The sequence below is a fragment of the Kogia breviceps genome, chromosome 6, assembly GCF_026419965.1.
Source record: "Kogia breviceps isolate mKogBre1 chromosome 6, mKogBre1 haplotype 1, whole genome shotgun sequence".
NCBI classification, from domain to species: domain Eukaryota; kingdom Metazoa; phylum Chordata; class Mammalia; order Artiodactyla; family Physeteridae; genus Kogia; species Kogia breviceps.
Window position 1 is genome coordinate 23,183,823 of NC_081315.1, and position 16,794 is coordinate 23,200,616.

Here is a 16,794-nt window from a genome sequence, read left to right on the forward strand (position 1 = left end):
GTCATATGTAAAAAGTAAAAAGTTATCATATTTTAGATTCCACATGATATCACTGATATGTGGAACCTAAAATATAACACAAATGAACCTACCTTTGAAACAGAGTCATGGACATAGAGAACAGTCTGGTGGTTGCCAAGGGGGAGGGGTTTGAGGAAGGGATGGAGTGGGAGTTTGGGGTTAGCAGATGTAAGCTTTTATATATAGAATGGATAAACAACAAGGTCCTACTGTATAGCACAGGGAACTATATTCAATATCCTGTGATAAACCATAATGAAAAAGAATATAAAAAATGCATATAATATCTATAACTGAATCACTCTGCTGTATAGCAGAAATTAACAAGACATTGTAAATCAGCTATACTTCAATAAAAAATAAAATTAAAAAAAGTAAAAGTAAAAATAGAAGCACATAAAATTAATAACATATTGTATTCAACCCCAGTATAGCCAAAATGTTAACATTTCATTATGAAATCAGTCTTTTTTTGTTTGTGTGCTACGAATTCAAAATCTGGTATTTATACTACACTTGGCAGAACATCTCAAAGTGGAGTAATCACATTTCAAGGGATTAATAGTCATACAGGACTAGGAGCCATCATACTGCACGATGCAGATCTAGATTTTTATGTTATCATCATACTTTAAGAAAAACTGTTTTATAAAAAAAAAATTAATGTAAGAGACAATCATAAATCACTTTCTCTTACCTACACAAATCTTCTTTGATTTGAAGAGAGATCAATTCCTTAGGAATATGAAAAGAAAGTATGCTCTCTGACATTTGCTCCCGGATTCGCATCCACTTATTGTCAGATGTGGGAAATCTATATAATTTACACACTGGGTTCTTTAACACTGGAAAAGAGAAAAAAATAAAGTTAATAGTTAAATGATAAAGACATGCACTTTAGATAAAGATCAATGAACAAAATCATTAATCAGGCTACCATTCTAATATCTGATCAAAATTCGTTATCATAATCCATAGTGTAACTGAGTTTCTAAGAATTTTCTCCTTATATCTTATTTTTTTCAGTAGCTTCTGGGATATAGTCTTTATTAAATTAAAAAGTGATACATCAAATTCCAATTCATAAATGTGGCTACTATGGTTCTCTGACATACCACCTATTAATTCTTTTTCCTTCTAAAGATTTTCTTAAAGTATATGTATTTATAAATATAGATGAAAATATATGGATTTATACACCATACATGCTTTGAAAAGAATACATTTCTGGATTTCTTCCAATCACTCTCAGTCAACTTTACCCACTTATATAGTAGGTGACAACTGATATGTTATATTAGAGGTTTTAAATGACCCTACTACCAAAAGTGACTTTTTTCTTAAATGTCAGACAGGTTCATTCCTTGGCTTAAGATCTATTACAATTCAAATATTATTCATACTTTAGTGTCAGTAAGTCAATAACACTTTCTTAAAACCATATATTATCAGAAGCAGGACAGGGAGACTATGAACAAGCTGAATATTTGGGATGGGTGACAGTGATTAGGGGAGAAATAACATGGTCATGTCATCAAGGATTTTAAAAGATTTAAAGAAAAAGTGTAAGGCTAGCTATTAAGATAATACTTGATACATTTTTTGTGAGGCCAGCATTCCTACCACACTACCAAGCCCTATATTTCAGGGCAGGATTTTATTTCCATTGGATAATGAATATAAGAGACACATATCAAAGCTTAATGGATAATAAAATATCAGGTCAATCACCAGTCCAGTATCTATGATTATTTGGCTCCAGTTTACCAATGAAGCTGATTAAAAAGAGAATTTGATATTGAAGTGGATGTAAGACTTTAAATAACGCCCAGCCTGGTATGTGGTCCAAGTCTCTTCAACGTATGGAATAAAATACCTTCCTCATTTTAGGGTTCTATAAGGCTGTGTCTCATTCATTACTTGGAAAATATAAATATAAATATATTTCTGAGCATTAAAATGAGGAACTATTCATCCATTCTGCAACTATCATTCTCAGAGGTCCAGTCTGACAATTATCATTATCAGAATTGATACTAAATAGGAAAACATTATTTCAAACATCTCATTCTTTAACAACCTGATTCAAAGCTCCCGGCACACTTATCTACCCCTTACAAGAATTAGCTAGAATGTTCACTTTTTGAAAGCATCAATAGAAGCAAGAAGACGATAGAATATTTTCAGGATGTTGAGAGACAATATTTTTAATCTAAAGTCGTATGTCTAAAGGATTATGTTTTTGCCATAAACATGACCTTTAAGTTTTATCAATTAGATTTTATCACAGATCCATATATAAGGCTAATTATACTTATTTTCTTTCTCTTTCTAATGAGGTATAAAGGTATAATTGACATATAACATTATATTAGCTCCAGGTATAGAATGTAATGATTCACTATTTGTATATATTGTGAAATGATTATCATAATAAGTCTTGTTAACTTATGTCACCATACATTGTCACAAATTTTTTCTTGTGATGAGAACTTTAAAAATCTCTCTTAGGAACTTTCAAATATGCAATACATTATTATTAACTACAGTCACCAACGTGTACATTACATCCCCATTGCTTATTTATTTTATAATTGAAAATTTATACCTTTTGACACCCCTCACCTGTTCCACCCACCCCCATCCCCTGTCTCAGGCAACCACGAATTAGTTCTCTATATCTATGAGTTCTTTTTTTATTTGTTATGTTTTATTTTGTTTCTGCCTTTAGATTCTACATATAAGTGAGTTCATACAGTATCTGTCTTTCTCTGTCTGATATTTCACTTATCATAATGCCCTCAAGGTCCCTCCATGTTGTCACAAATGGCAAGATTTCATTCTTTTTTATGGCTGAATAATATTCCGTGTGTGTGTGTGTGTGTGTGTGTGTGTGTGTGTGTGTGTGTGTATCACATTTTCTTTATCCATTTGTCAGTGGAAACTTAGGGTGTTTCCACATCTTGGCTATTGAAAATAATACCGCAATGAACAATGGGATGCATATATCTTTCTGAATTAGTGTTTTCATTTTCTTTGGATAAATACCCAAAAGTGGAATTGCTGGATCATATGGTAGTTCTAGTTTTAGTTTTTGGAGGAATCTCCATATTGTTTTCCATAGTGGCTGCACCAATTTACATTCCCACCAACTGTGCACGAGGGTTCCCTTTTCTCCACTTCCTTGCCAATAACACTTGGTATTTCTTGTATTTTTGATATCCATTCTAACAGATGTGAGGTGATATCTCATTGTGGTTTTGATTTGCATTTCCCTCATGATTAGTGATGTTGAGTAACTTTTCATGTACCTGTTGGACATCTGTGTGTCTTCTTTGGAAAAATGTCTATTCAGATCCTCTTCCCATTTTTAATCAGAATGTTTTTTTTTTGCTGTTACTGAGTTGTATGAGTTCTTTATATATTTTGGATATTAGCCCTTAACAGATGTATTTTCTTTTATATGAAATATAGAAACTTACAGCCAGTGAAAGAAACTATGATATTTCATTCATCTTTAAAGTGACAATGTTTTATAGATATAAGAATTTTACTATAACCTCTGTTGCCCTATCTCTAGAGGTGGAGAAGAAAAACAATGTATGTATAGAATTCAATATATTGTAAGTCAGGTTAAACCATTTATGGGATCTCAGGAATTCTAATATAGCTAACATGATCAGAAATATAAATGCATCCTTTTATAGTAAGACAGAAACAGTCTCTGTTTCTTTTTTTTCTGTGAAATGTCTACATTTTTCCTTAGTAACCTAAGTAAATATTCAATTGCTTGGGTTATCTATACTTAGTATATGCACTGCTTTTTAACCTCTGCTTTTTTTTTTTTTTCAGGATTACACAGAATCTTTGTATCTCCCAAACCACTGTTAAAAACCCTTAGATTTTTCTTGCCTTTAATAAAACAATAATATTTTAGAAAATTTGTATTTTTAATTAAGTTGAAAAATATGATATTCTTTATTTTATCTGTTATCACAAAACTAGTCTTTCAACTTTTGATTTTACTGTTTTCATTTTACTGCTTTTCAGTGTATTCTAAATATAAATCTTTGTTGAAATAGAGTGGTAGAAATCAAGGACAGTGTGATTAATGAGCTCCAGAACTATCCTCTGACCACGAGAAACACAACATCCAGGACCCTGTGGGAATGCTGCTGTCTTTTTAAGGAAAGCACTTGGGGCAAATAATAAACAAAAAAATCAGGCCACATGATCTAACTGCCTCGAAAATTCCCAATAATGTCTCCTATCCAACTTTCATGCTATAGGTTCTAATCTTTTGAAACTCACGGATCTCTAAACATTAGTATTTAACTGTACACAGTTATTAGGATCTCAATGTAGACATAGTGGAATCCACTTTACAACCAAGTCTGATGCAGTAGCATTGCTTATTGAACACTTACTACGTATAAAGCAAGAACACTTACTGTTTCTCAAAATGCCATATAATGGATTATGACTTAGAAAATAAAAAATATATATATGGCCTGACTTTTAATTACCATGAAATTTGTTCCAATGGCTACAAACAGACCAGATAAGATTTTCTCAACTCAAAATTTTGCTGGGTTCATAGTGAGGAGATTTCTGCCATCCTCATATAAAAGAAAGGCAAGGTATCCATGTATCAAATATTGAACAGTGGGCCATAAATGATGAATGCTTTTGTCGTTTTATAAATGCTTCTCCCCTATAGCAGAGATAGAGTTTCAACAATTCTGCACACATACTCCACCTGTGTAAATCAGCCCACCACTTTCAGCTCTGGCTTTCCACTGATGTCAAGTATTTCTTCATGTAGGAGATGCATTTCTGACCATACAATACGCTCAACTCTGCAAAAGCAACTATCTAACTTATCTATTATAAGTTCTTTTTAAAGAGAGCCTTGTGTGTATTATCTTCATTTTTTTCCCACTGGTTTTGCCAAAACAATTGCTAAAAATATCATGTGACAGATTCTACCAAGGGAAAAGTAGTGAAGAGATTTTGGACACCACCACAGTCTTAATAATGACTTAATAAGGATAAAGTTCTAAGATGGTCCAGATATGAATACATTCCCACTGAGATGCACCCTCTAAGGTGAACACAGGGACAGAAAGTAAATGACAGATTCTTTTTCTCCTAAATTTGCAACACAACTCATATTTCCATATCATTTATTCCAGACACTGTAAAAGGCCTTTTTGATACGGCAGCACACCACCTGCCTTTCCAGCAATTGTGAAAGCCAAGTGCTCCAGTTCTGAATTATCAAAGTAAAGATGCCAAGGAAATGTTCAACAAAGCCAAAACATAGACAACACATTAAAAAAGGATGGCTGTTCAAGCAACCTGGGGCAGAAAAGATAAACCAGAGTGATATTATAGGGATGATCTTCTCTTTTCTGTGTCTGTGTTGGGGACATCAGTGGATTAGACAAGGAATTTTGGAAATCTGTATTCAGGGTTGAGGGGGTCATCAAAATGCCAAAACACTTAAGATTGTCTTTAATACAGTTCTCCAGAATAAGCTCATCTGTGATTATCTTCATGCAATTTCTTGCTTTCAGGAAGTGGTAGATGTCACATATTTAAATGGAATCTGACTTCATTGGCTTCAAGCTTTGCAAAATCATTATTTTAATGTACTGTAGATTCTTGTAGAGAATCTATTTGTTCTATAGTTTTTAATTATGCAGTTGTTTAATAGTTTCATCATTCAGCCGAATGTACATGCATTGCCTATTCTCCAAATGCTACATTACACTTAGTAAAGATAAGTCTGTGTAAGCCAATTAGATAATGACATTCTCTCATTTGTAGTTGAAAATATCTTAGATTTAGATACATTCATCTTAAATGTAGATTGGCTCTTTTTAAGATTAGATGAGAACTAAAAATCCTAAATAGAAATCACTAAAGACTATCCTAAGCAAGGCTTAGAAAAGAGAAAGTAAGAAAGCATGACAGGAGCTCAGAAAACACAGCAGAGAAAGATCTCTTTTAAAATAATAAAGATGAAACAAACTATTAAAAAAATAAATTCCCCCAGAATTTTAAATTACTTTTCTTTCGGTGTGTTACAAAATCTAAATTATGCTATTGTTTGTGCTGTTTTTAAAGGAACAAAAAATAAGAAGAGAAATAGGATGTAAGCTGAGTCAGACAAAGTGCTGCTTTCCTAGTCTAGCCAAACTCACAAGCTCTTGGCCTTCCTCTTCAATTCAAGGCCAAGAACAAGAAAAACTATTACAGATGTAAAATAAAACATAAAGATAATATTTGTGGGGATTTAGTCTCCAACTGGTGAAAACTGGTGAGTTCAATGTGTAGAATTCGGAGTTTTGGTTTGGCGTCTTCAGAAAAGAGATTTGCTTCATTCACTCTAGTTTGAATGATTTTCCCTGTTCATTCTAATTCAGTCATTAAAGGACACATCTACAAAAGTGTCCTTTTCTGGTTCATATTTCATGCTGAGCAGTCTGGAACGACCTGCAGTTCATGGAACTCAAGTCGTTTCTTGCCAATTTGCCTCTGTTCAAGGTATTCCCTGCACCTCAAAGGAACGCTTCTTTTTCCTGGCTACACATAATCATCCTATAAACTCAGCTCAGTAAGCACCTCTTCCAGGAAGCCCTTCTTGACTTCCCCCTGCTCCCTCCCTACAGCCGCCTCTCTTTTGTACTCCGCATCCCCATCTCTATCATGGTTCCTACCAGTTGTGCTATAATTGTCTGTTTACTGCTCTGTGTCACCCATTAGAAGGTAAACTTGTGAAGGCCATGACTGTGCTGTTTTCTTTGTCCTCGTTTTCTCTCCTGCACCTAGCACAGTGCCCAGTGTAAGCAAACATTCCACAGAAATGAGCTTAAACCTTACACCTCAGATGTTTTTCGTCATTACTTTCCCTAATAGATGAACAGTTAGGGCCCTGACAACTGTGTAAATTGAGAGGGGAAAATGCAAGAGGTAAGGACATAACTAAAAACCTCACTTCAAGAGAAAGCACAGGCATCAGAATGAAAGAAGGAAAACCACAGCCGAGAGAAAGCGCTCCTCACATTTGTCCACAAGATGTTAACCCGTTGACTATATCCTCTTCTTGCCTTTATTTTTCTTCTAGTTTATCTAAGGTGGGCAGTGCAGGGGGTAATAAACTTACAACAGGAAGACAGCTGAAGTATTTAAAGGTGTCTAAGAGATGATTTCTTTGATTACTAGGCAGTGAAATTCACTCTTCCACTGAAGCTACTTAACACCATGAACATGTTAATACACAGTAATGAAAACATATGAAAATTCCAAAAGAGCAAGGTTAATGGTGTGAACTAAGAATGCCACCTTCCATATTAGTAAACAAAGGATGCTGCGGCCATCCAGTCATCACATTACAGCCTCCCAGAGGGAGATCCCTGAGGGAACGTGGGATGGAAGCAAAGAACGCCTGCCATCTAGCTGTCAACTGCTATAGCCACCCTGCTGGCACACCCTGAAGACACTCAGGGTAAGAAAATGCAGGATACTGGCCCCAGATAGCTGAGGTGCACATCAAAGTTACGATCTCAACGAGCCCAGACTTTGCATCTTCCCATACATAGAAAAGCGCTAATTTCATTAACTTGAGATGTCTGGTTTTCTTTAATGACCAATAATCTGTGGATGTTCCGACTACCTGCCCTTTGTTGCAAAAACTCTTATGTATCTTGGCTTCTGCCTCGCCTCTTTGGAGCAGTTCCTCAGAGTGATCTGAGACTCCTAGCTCCGGGGGCTTGAAGTCCTAAGAATATCCGCCAAATAAAACATAACTCAACTTTTAGGTTGTGTGTGTGCGTTTGGTTTTTTTTTTTTTTTTCAGTAGACAATGGACTCCATTGGATTTGTTAAAACAGCAAAGGGCAAAGAAATCTGGTAAGTAAGTATAAAGGACAAAGGGCTAATGTTATAAGCCAAGATGGTCCCATATTTTACACATCATAGAGTTATAAATACAAGGGCAAAATCTATTTAAACTAGTATGGAGAAAATACAACAGAGATATCTTTGTTAGCATAAACTGATATGATCTAAAATTTGACTAGGTGGTTGATTTAGTACCTCATGAATGAAAAGAAAAAACGGGGAAAATGGGATTTGTTTTTTGGCTGGAAATCCTCAGGACTCCAAATGACTATAGAGGGAAATATTTTTCAATGTCTCTCAGAATATCTCCTAAAATACTGTCATGCCTTGCTTTACATGAGGTGGTAGTGAGGAGAATGTCACCCAATATTCAGTTCAGCTGTGTGGTATTGTGAAAGGCAGTTAAAATCTATGGTGCCGGTCTTCCCTGGTGGCGCAGTGGTTGAGAGTCCACCTGCCGATGCAGGGGACGCGGGTTCGTGCCCCGGTCCGGGAGGATCCCACATGCCGCGCAATGGCTGGGCCCGTGAGCCATGGCCGCTGAGCCTGCGTGTCCGGAGCCTGTGGTCCCCAACGGGAGAGGCCACAACAATGAGAGGCCCGCGTACCGCAAAAAAAAAAAAAAATCTATGGTGCCATATGAGGCAGGAAAAAACTTAAAATGAGAATTTCATAGTAATTTTTAGGGAGAGTAATAAATTCTTTTATTTCAAGAGTGCTTGATATTAAGACCACCAGAGCACATTTGTTCTTGTTCCGTTGTAGGCAAGGCACCTCTCAGTTGATGAGACTTAGTAGGACACCCAACTCTGTGACCAGAGAAGAGACTCTGCTGTCTACACTTCCATCTGTTCAAAATAACTTCCCCTACCCCCATGCCCCAAACAATACCTCAACAACAAACAGTGCTAAGTGTTTTCACTACCATTTGCTTACATGAATAAACCAATAATTAAACGGGTAAGTCTATTATTTTAACAACTTTATTTGATGAACTACAGAATTATAAAATTAAGCAAAATGAGAACCTCACAATTCTAATATTGTACCTTCTAGTGCTTTCCTGTTTCAGAGAATATAAAAGCCAACAGCGGAAAGGGATTTGTTTTCTCCTGTAACTAAGGTATTTATATATCCTTTTTATGGAATTGTAAATTCTGCCCCCTCTCCTCCTCCTCATCTCTTTTCTCTTCCTGCCCTCATCTCCCCAGGCTCCCAACATATACATTCAACTTGAGAGGCAAACAGGGCATGAAAAAGGTGAGGCCCGAGGGGGAAGAGCTTTTTCTTTGTAGTCTCACAATAGATAAGTGAATTTCCCAAGTCATGCATTAAACCTCTAGAGATATAAATAGAATAATCAGGAGCAGCTATGAGCTATGACATCCTCTTGCACTCACTCAGTAAGAACTTCATCACTCACTTGATACTGGCAAGTTCCACATAATACATGAATACAGAGACTTGAGAAGAATGTCAATAACTCCCTTCACCTAAAGATTTTGAAAAAATACCAGATGGGAATATAGTGGATTAATTCCAAGGTTGCTGAGTTTAGACAGATAAATAAATAGAACAAAAGACCAAGGTACACACAGACCAAAGTCATAGGCACATAGTCTAGCTACATATGCTATACGTGCACAACACACTTAGAACAGAAACATTTCATATATAGCACTTAGTTGTACTTTAAAATAACTTTTTTAAAAAAAAACTAGCTTTTATAACATTTGCCTGTCGTTTAGCCTTGTCTCTGCCTGATATAAGGCTCATAGAAAGTATTTGTGGCAAATATATTCTAGGCGCTTCCGGATTGCCTGGACTAAGGATATTGAGAAATATCATCGGAGCTAAGTGGAGAATCACCACCGAAACTGTCACCTCCAGGAAAAGGGAAAAGCAGTAATCAATCATCTTTCACTCCACTGAGTATATTTAAATTGCAGAATGCAGCTGCTTCCATCACTTCCAGGTCACTTTTTGTCATATTACAGTTCATATGTTAGGAATTGTACCGTAGTAACTTGGAAGAGTTAGTACGCTTCCAAGATTCATGCCTTGCAGATTTTATGGCACAAGAATTAGGAGGTGCAGATTTACTTTTCACTATGTTCCCTTTGTCTCTTCTTCCTTAGGTGATATATTTTCTGACTCCGGAAGCCATTTTTCTCTTTCTCTTTGAAATTTATATTAAACCAATCAGTTTTTTTAAATGGCATTTCTCTTTGTGGGCATAAAAAATTACAAGGTTCACATGAGTGAGTCACTTAAAAAGTGTCTTATAATTACAGTGTAGATGATTCTGATGATAATTTGATTCATTCAAACTGCATTTAACATGAATGTAGTATCTCCAACATTCACTTTTATTTCTCAAAATTGACATCTGGTAAATAGATTATCTGGATATATTGAAATAAAGGACTAAAGGTTTGGTCAACTTTCAGGTGAAAAAAATATATGTGAGGAAGACCCTTTGAGGATACATTAGTTATTTTATCCACATGGATAACTTATAAAGTACTTTATGGTACATGGCTGGTCTAGCTGTCCAGGTCGCCCATTCACTGTTTAATGAATGTCCCTCCTGGTATTACATCCTTAATAAAAATTTTAAAAAATCATGTCACTTGGTCATAGGTTGAGAAGCAGCTGCTCTTCTTTGGTTTAATCCTTCATTCTAATAAGTACATTTAATGGTTTTTTTATTGCTATATTTTATTTTGAGTTCTTTGAGTCAAAAGGTTGCCTGTCTTTCTCCATCCCGTGGCTTCCTGCAGGGGAAAATTGCTAATAGTTTAGGGGTAATGTATTAGTAAGCCTTTGAAGTTTGTATCACTCATTAATCTGATTATCATGCTATCCATGTCACTGTTGAAATGTACAACATAGAAGGCTAGAAAAATATTAAGGTTTATTCTATCGTTACACCAACTTTTTAATTAATGGCTTTTTAGTAATAGCATGACCTGTTAATGAAGAGCAAAGTCCTTGTGATTAAAACTGGATTTAAATTCTGGACCTGCTATTCACTAGGTAGTGACCTTGAGCAATTTCCTCATCTGTAAAATGGAGATAATAATACTGCCTTCTTCACAGCACACATAGCACACATCAGAAAGCAAGGTAAGGCAAGGCATATGAGTGGCATCTTGCCTGCCACTTATTTGCCATTATTATCACTACTGGTAACATAATTTATGTTATCAGTCAAAAATCAGTTCCATAATTTATAGATAAATATTCTCGCATATTTTGTAATTTTACCAGATGTCTCAAAGTCATCATTTATCACATTGTTTAGTTCCTTGTTGAAATTCAAATATATTACTATAAGTAACACTATACACACACACACACACACACACACACACATATGTGTACACACACACTCAGGAATGTACAAATGTGTATACGAATTTTTCCTACTGAATCCATATACATACTGTTTCAACAACTTCATTAAAAGTAATAAACTAAAACTCAAACTAATTAAGAGCTTGACATTTCTAATACTCTCTCTTCTAATATCCCATTTCAGATGATACAAAATCCAATAGCTAAAAGGAATTTGTTTTGCCATACAGCCAGATATATACATGTATTTATATATATTATATATCTTTCTTACAGAATTGTCAAGTCTAACACCACTCCGCTGACTCCCATGATTACCAATATGGTTCTGTAAGAATGCTGCTCAGATTCAGTATTGAGTTCACAGAAGAATAAAATGTATGTTCATATGAAATGAATGTAAGTTTCCAAACCTGAGGTACATACCTGCGTTCAAAAAAGGTAGGTTATCTTTTCTGCTCACACTTTCTGGGGCTGTACATTCACACACCAGTGCACACTAAGAAGGAATAAAAGAGAAAAGAAAACATATTTGAAAATGATCAAATAAGAAATGAGATTCTTTTTTTTATTTGCAAAACATGAGGCCATGCACACAGTTTCAAAAAGTTCTGAACAAACATTTTTGTAAAACTATTTTTAGCTTTATCTTTACAATGAACCTTGTTTAACTTGTGATTATTTACTTACATTTATATATAATATGATTATATTATACAATTATAGACTACATTTCAGTTCCAGTTAAAGACTACTTAGGAAACAAAGTTTGTACTTTCTTTGTGGAAAAGGATTATCCGCATGCTAGAGATAGGCTCCTCCTATAGCAAATCACCTATGACAAGCTGAATGGCTTTGTATTTCTGTTGCCTGGGTTGATTTTCGATCAGTAAAAAGCAAATTATCTTCTGGCATTTAAGTAAAGCAACTTTAAATAAAAAATAAAATATGTTACAGCAACTAATTTCATAAGGCAAAAAGAGATGCTTGTTTCTGGCGAAATGATGCAAACACTTGCTCATAAAGTATGAGGATACTTTATAAATAAGCTGATGTCTGATTTATGAAAAAGCAATTTATAAATAAGTGGATCCAGAGATCATGGATCTATTAATCCATGATAAATAGATTCAGCTCACGATCCTTTACAGCACCGACACTTCTCTGGACAGAAGGAGAGAAGAGAGACACAGACAGCACCTTGCCATGTTCCTAATGAGTAAACCATAGGTGGGAGATACTATCTCAGATAAGCCATCCCTAAGCATGGGACTCTGCTTCAACCTCCTATGCAACTGTAACTAACAGAGGAAGCAAAACTTTTCTGGCCCCAGAGAGACTGACAAGAAACCTATATTCACATAGACAGAGACCAGTAATTATTTCTTCAGATGACTTTCCTTTTACCTCTAGCAACCGCCCACCGCCCGGCCCCAGAGAAGAAAAAGGAGGCCTGGGAGAAAGAGGAAAGTAAATTTTTAGAGCAAATACATCAGACATAAACAAACAAATGCAAACAAAAACAAAACAAACAGACAAAACCCCAGAAAGTTCTCTGGGTGAAGAGTTCTAAGGGAAACAGCCATCCTTCTCTAGCAAGCATGGTGTTGTCAAGAGTCTCCAAGGGCCCAGACTGCCCTCCCTAGTAGGATGTATCAGAATTGCCTGCGCTAGTTCCCAACTGTTCTAACTATCTGTGACCCACCTCCGTTCCTTCTCCGGGGAGTGCCCCCCTCCTTGAGATTCACCACCACCGAGGTCACTGTTCATGATAGAATGTATTATGTTCCTGAAGCATTTTGAGAAGGAAGACAAATGACTTAAAACATTGATTTAAATGTTACTTTCTGTAATCTTTTTTTTTGCGGTACGCAGGCCTTTCACTGCTGTGGCCTCTCTCCCGTCGCGGAGCACGTGCTCCGGACGCGCAGGCTCAGCGGCCATGGCTCACGGGCCCAGCCGCTCCGCCGCATGTGGGATCTTCCTGGATCGGGACACGAACCCGTGTCTCCTGCATCGGCAGGTGGACTCTCAACCACTGCGTCACCAGGGGAAGCCCTTTCTGTATTCTTAAAGCCCACTACTCATTCCTCTATCATGACATTCATCACATTACTCAGGAAATTTCTTGATGGAGAAAAATGTGCTTTCATACTTTCTTTAGTGCTTATATTGAGATCCTAGTTTACCGAAAAAATGAATAACTGCAAACAGCTCTTACAACTTTATGTTCTCTAAATCATTTTCCCCACCAACCAAAAGTCAGAGGTGATCCCTTCTTTTAATCCACAGCTATTTTGGAGATGTACTTCCCAAATCACTGCAGCAATGTGCAAGGATGCTTGGACATACTTAAAATTCTTTATTTCTCTTACTTGCAACGTTTTCTCGACTTCTTTCAGCCTACATAGGGATGTTAAAGTAATCTTTTGTAAACATCATGTTCGTCATATCAATGTTCTGTTCTAGAATGTATATAATGGTTATTTACGGTCCAATCAAATCCAATATTCTCAGACTGGTCCTCAAATCCTTTCATGCTTTGTCCCTGACATCCTTCCACATAATAACTTGGTATACAGCTCTAAGTCATCTTCCTTGCCCAAAGAAGATCATCATCTACAATATAACTTATAGGAATGGTTTAGACTAAAGCTTTTTAGTGAAGAAGTCCATAATTCACAGAGATCAGGCTATTACCCTGAGAAACTGCTTCCCTTTATGGAGGCAACCCTGCCTCTTTGAAATCAAAGATAACTTTCTGTTTCCTAACAAAAGGCCCGTTTTATTCCACCAAATGAATAGAGACATATGACTTTTATATATTCATATCTTCCATTCACACTGGAAGGCTGATATTTAGGACAATTTTAAACTAATATTCTTACATTGTATTTTACAACTCTACTATTCAGAATGCTCTCAAGATTTAAATCCATGGAACATAAACAGAAAATATCCAATAAATATTTACTAAATTAATAAATATTTTCATATTTGGACTCAGCAATTATTTTCTTCAATTGTTTCCTGAGTGTACCTTTTCTGTCTCTTTATTTAGACTGAAAGTTTTCAAAGCCAAGAACCTTATTTCTTATTTCCTTAGGTCGTTTTTATTTTACTGTTTAAAGTTTTTTTTTTTACATTGACCTTAGAATCTTTTTTTTTTTTTTTTTTTTTTTTTTTTTTGCGGTACGCGGGCCCTTCACTGCTGTGGCCTCTCCCGTTGCGGAGCACAGGCTCCGGATGCGCAGGCCCAGCGGCCATGGCTCACGGGCCCAGCCGCTCCGCGGCATGTGGGATCCTCCCAGACCAGGGCACGAACCCATGACCCCTGCATCGGCAGACGGACTCTCAACCACTGCGCTACCAGGAAGCCCACACTAGAATCTTTTTGCACTGTGCTGATTGCTACAGAGAATGCAAAGATGGACATGATGTGGAATCTGTGCTTAAGAAGCTTCAGCTATTTCTGTTCATTGCTATTATTGTGATGGATATTTGCAGCATTACACACTTACATGGTGTGTGCTCTCAATGTAATAACTTTACATTTGTGATTCTGAGCAGGAATAACAAACATCACATGCTTTTTGTACCAGATGTAGCGCCATAAGCCTATTGATTTTGATTAATAGTTTAAAAAGTGTCATTTGATGGTACGTGTGGCCAAGCAGACGAAACATATGATATGTAAAATTCTTGGAGCTAAATGATTTTGACTCTCAGCTAACATATCAATTTGCCATGCACTGATCTAGAAAATTAGCAATATTGTATGAACAATAATCATAAAGCTCTGTATGAATCCATCAAGACCAACACTTCATAGCCAAGTACTTTCACATCTGTTGATTTATTCCATCAATCACGCTTTGCAAAGTTTGGCCTGAAGTCTCCTGTCCCTGATAACTTTTGTCTTTGCGCCCTTTGAAGCATCTAGCACAGGGCGAAGACAACTTTATTTTCATATTAATACTAAAATATTATTTGTCTGTTTCCTTCTCTTTTTCTTTGGGGGGGCGTGTGGCTTGGGGGATTTTAGGTCCCCGACCAGGGATTGAACCCAAGCCCTTGGAAGTGAAAGCATAGAGTCCTAACCACTGGATCGCCAGGGAATTCCTGTCTGTTTCCCTCTCTCTTATAAGCATACGGTAGAATTTTCTAGAAGCTACATGACACAATCATTTGACAGTTAATGGTATGTGTGCTTATGTACTCTTCTGTTTTAAACGTTTCTTGTTTGAGTTTCTAATATGATAAATGTCTACAGATATAATCCAAATAAGCAAAATCTCTAATACAGTAAATATCAATAGATAACATCCACATAAATATAAATTTGAAGAGTGTAAAATATGAGAATTGCTATGCTTTTGTGATCTCATTCAGTCTCATGGTTTAAATACCATCCAAATATCATTTGATGACTCACAAATATATAATTCTAGCTTGGACATCTCACCTGAATTCTGACTTGAACCTCCAACTGCTTAGATATATCCATACTTGGATGTCTAAGAGGAATGTCAAATGTAATATCTCAAAATCTCCTGTCTTCCTCCAACTGCTACTCTCAGTGTTGTTTTTTTTAATATATGTATATATATCTTCATTGGAGTATAACTGCTTTACAATGTTGTGTTAGTTTCTGCTGCACAACAAAGTGAATCAGCTATATGTGTACATATATCCCCATATCCCCTCCCTCTTGCATCTCCCTCCCACCCTCCCTATCCCACCCATCTAGGTGGTCACAAAGCACCGAGCTGATCTCCCTGTGTTATGCTGCTGCTTCCCACTAGCTATCTATTTTACACTTGGTAGTGTACATATGTCCATGCCACTCTCTCACTTCGTCCCAGCTTACCCTTCCCCCTCCCTGTGTCCTCAAGTCCATTCTCTATGCCTGCATCTTTATTCCTGCCCTGCTACTAGGTTCATCAGTGTCGTTTCTTTAGATTCCATATATGTCCATTAGCATATGGTATTTGTTTTTCTCTTTCTGACTTACTTCACTCTGTATGACAGACTCTAGGTCCATCCAGCTTATTACAAATAACTCAGTTTCATTTCTTTTTATGGCTGAGTAATATTCCATTGTATATATGTGCCACATCTTCTTTATCCATTCATCTGCTGATGGACACTTAAGTTGCTTCCACGTTCTGGCTATTTTAAATAGAGCTGCAATGAACATTGTGGTACATGACTCTTTTTGAATTATGGTTTTCTCAGGGTATATACCCAGCAATGGGATTGCTGGGTCATATGGTAGTTCTATTTTTAGTTTTTTAAGGAACCTCCATACTGTTCTGCATAGGACTGTATCAATTTACATTCCCACCAACAGTGCAAGAGGGTTCCCTTTTCTCCACACCTTCTCCAGCATTTATTGTTTGTAGATTTTTTGATGATGGCCATTCTGAGAAGTGTGAGGTGATGCCTCATTGTGGTTTTGATTTGCGTGTTTCTAATGGTTAGTGATTGAGTATCTTTTCATGT

General features: G+C 36.4%; 1 protein-coding gene across 13 annotated transcripts in view; it reads right to left on the reverse strand.

Annotated features, from left to right (window-relative positions):
* The window catches only part of INPP4B (inositol polyphosphate-4-phosphatase type II B), a 737,042-nt gene that overhangs the window by 183,600 nt on the left and 536,648 nt on the right, over window positions 1-16,794 (reverse strand). For all 13 annotated transcript variants that reach the window (XM_067035581.1, XM_059066760.2, XM_067035588.1 and 10 more), the window contains 2 exons: window positions 11,716-11,788; window positions 719-866 (listed from right to left, as the gene is read on the reverse strand). In XM_067035581.1, the coding sequence (XP_066891682.1) occupies window positions 719-866; window positions 11,716-11,788 (221 nt within the window). The remainder of the gene's footprint in view (window positions 1-718; window positions 867-11,715; window positions 11,789-16,794) is intronic.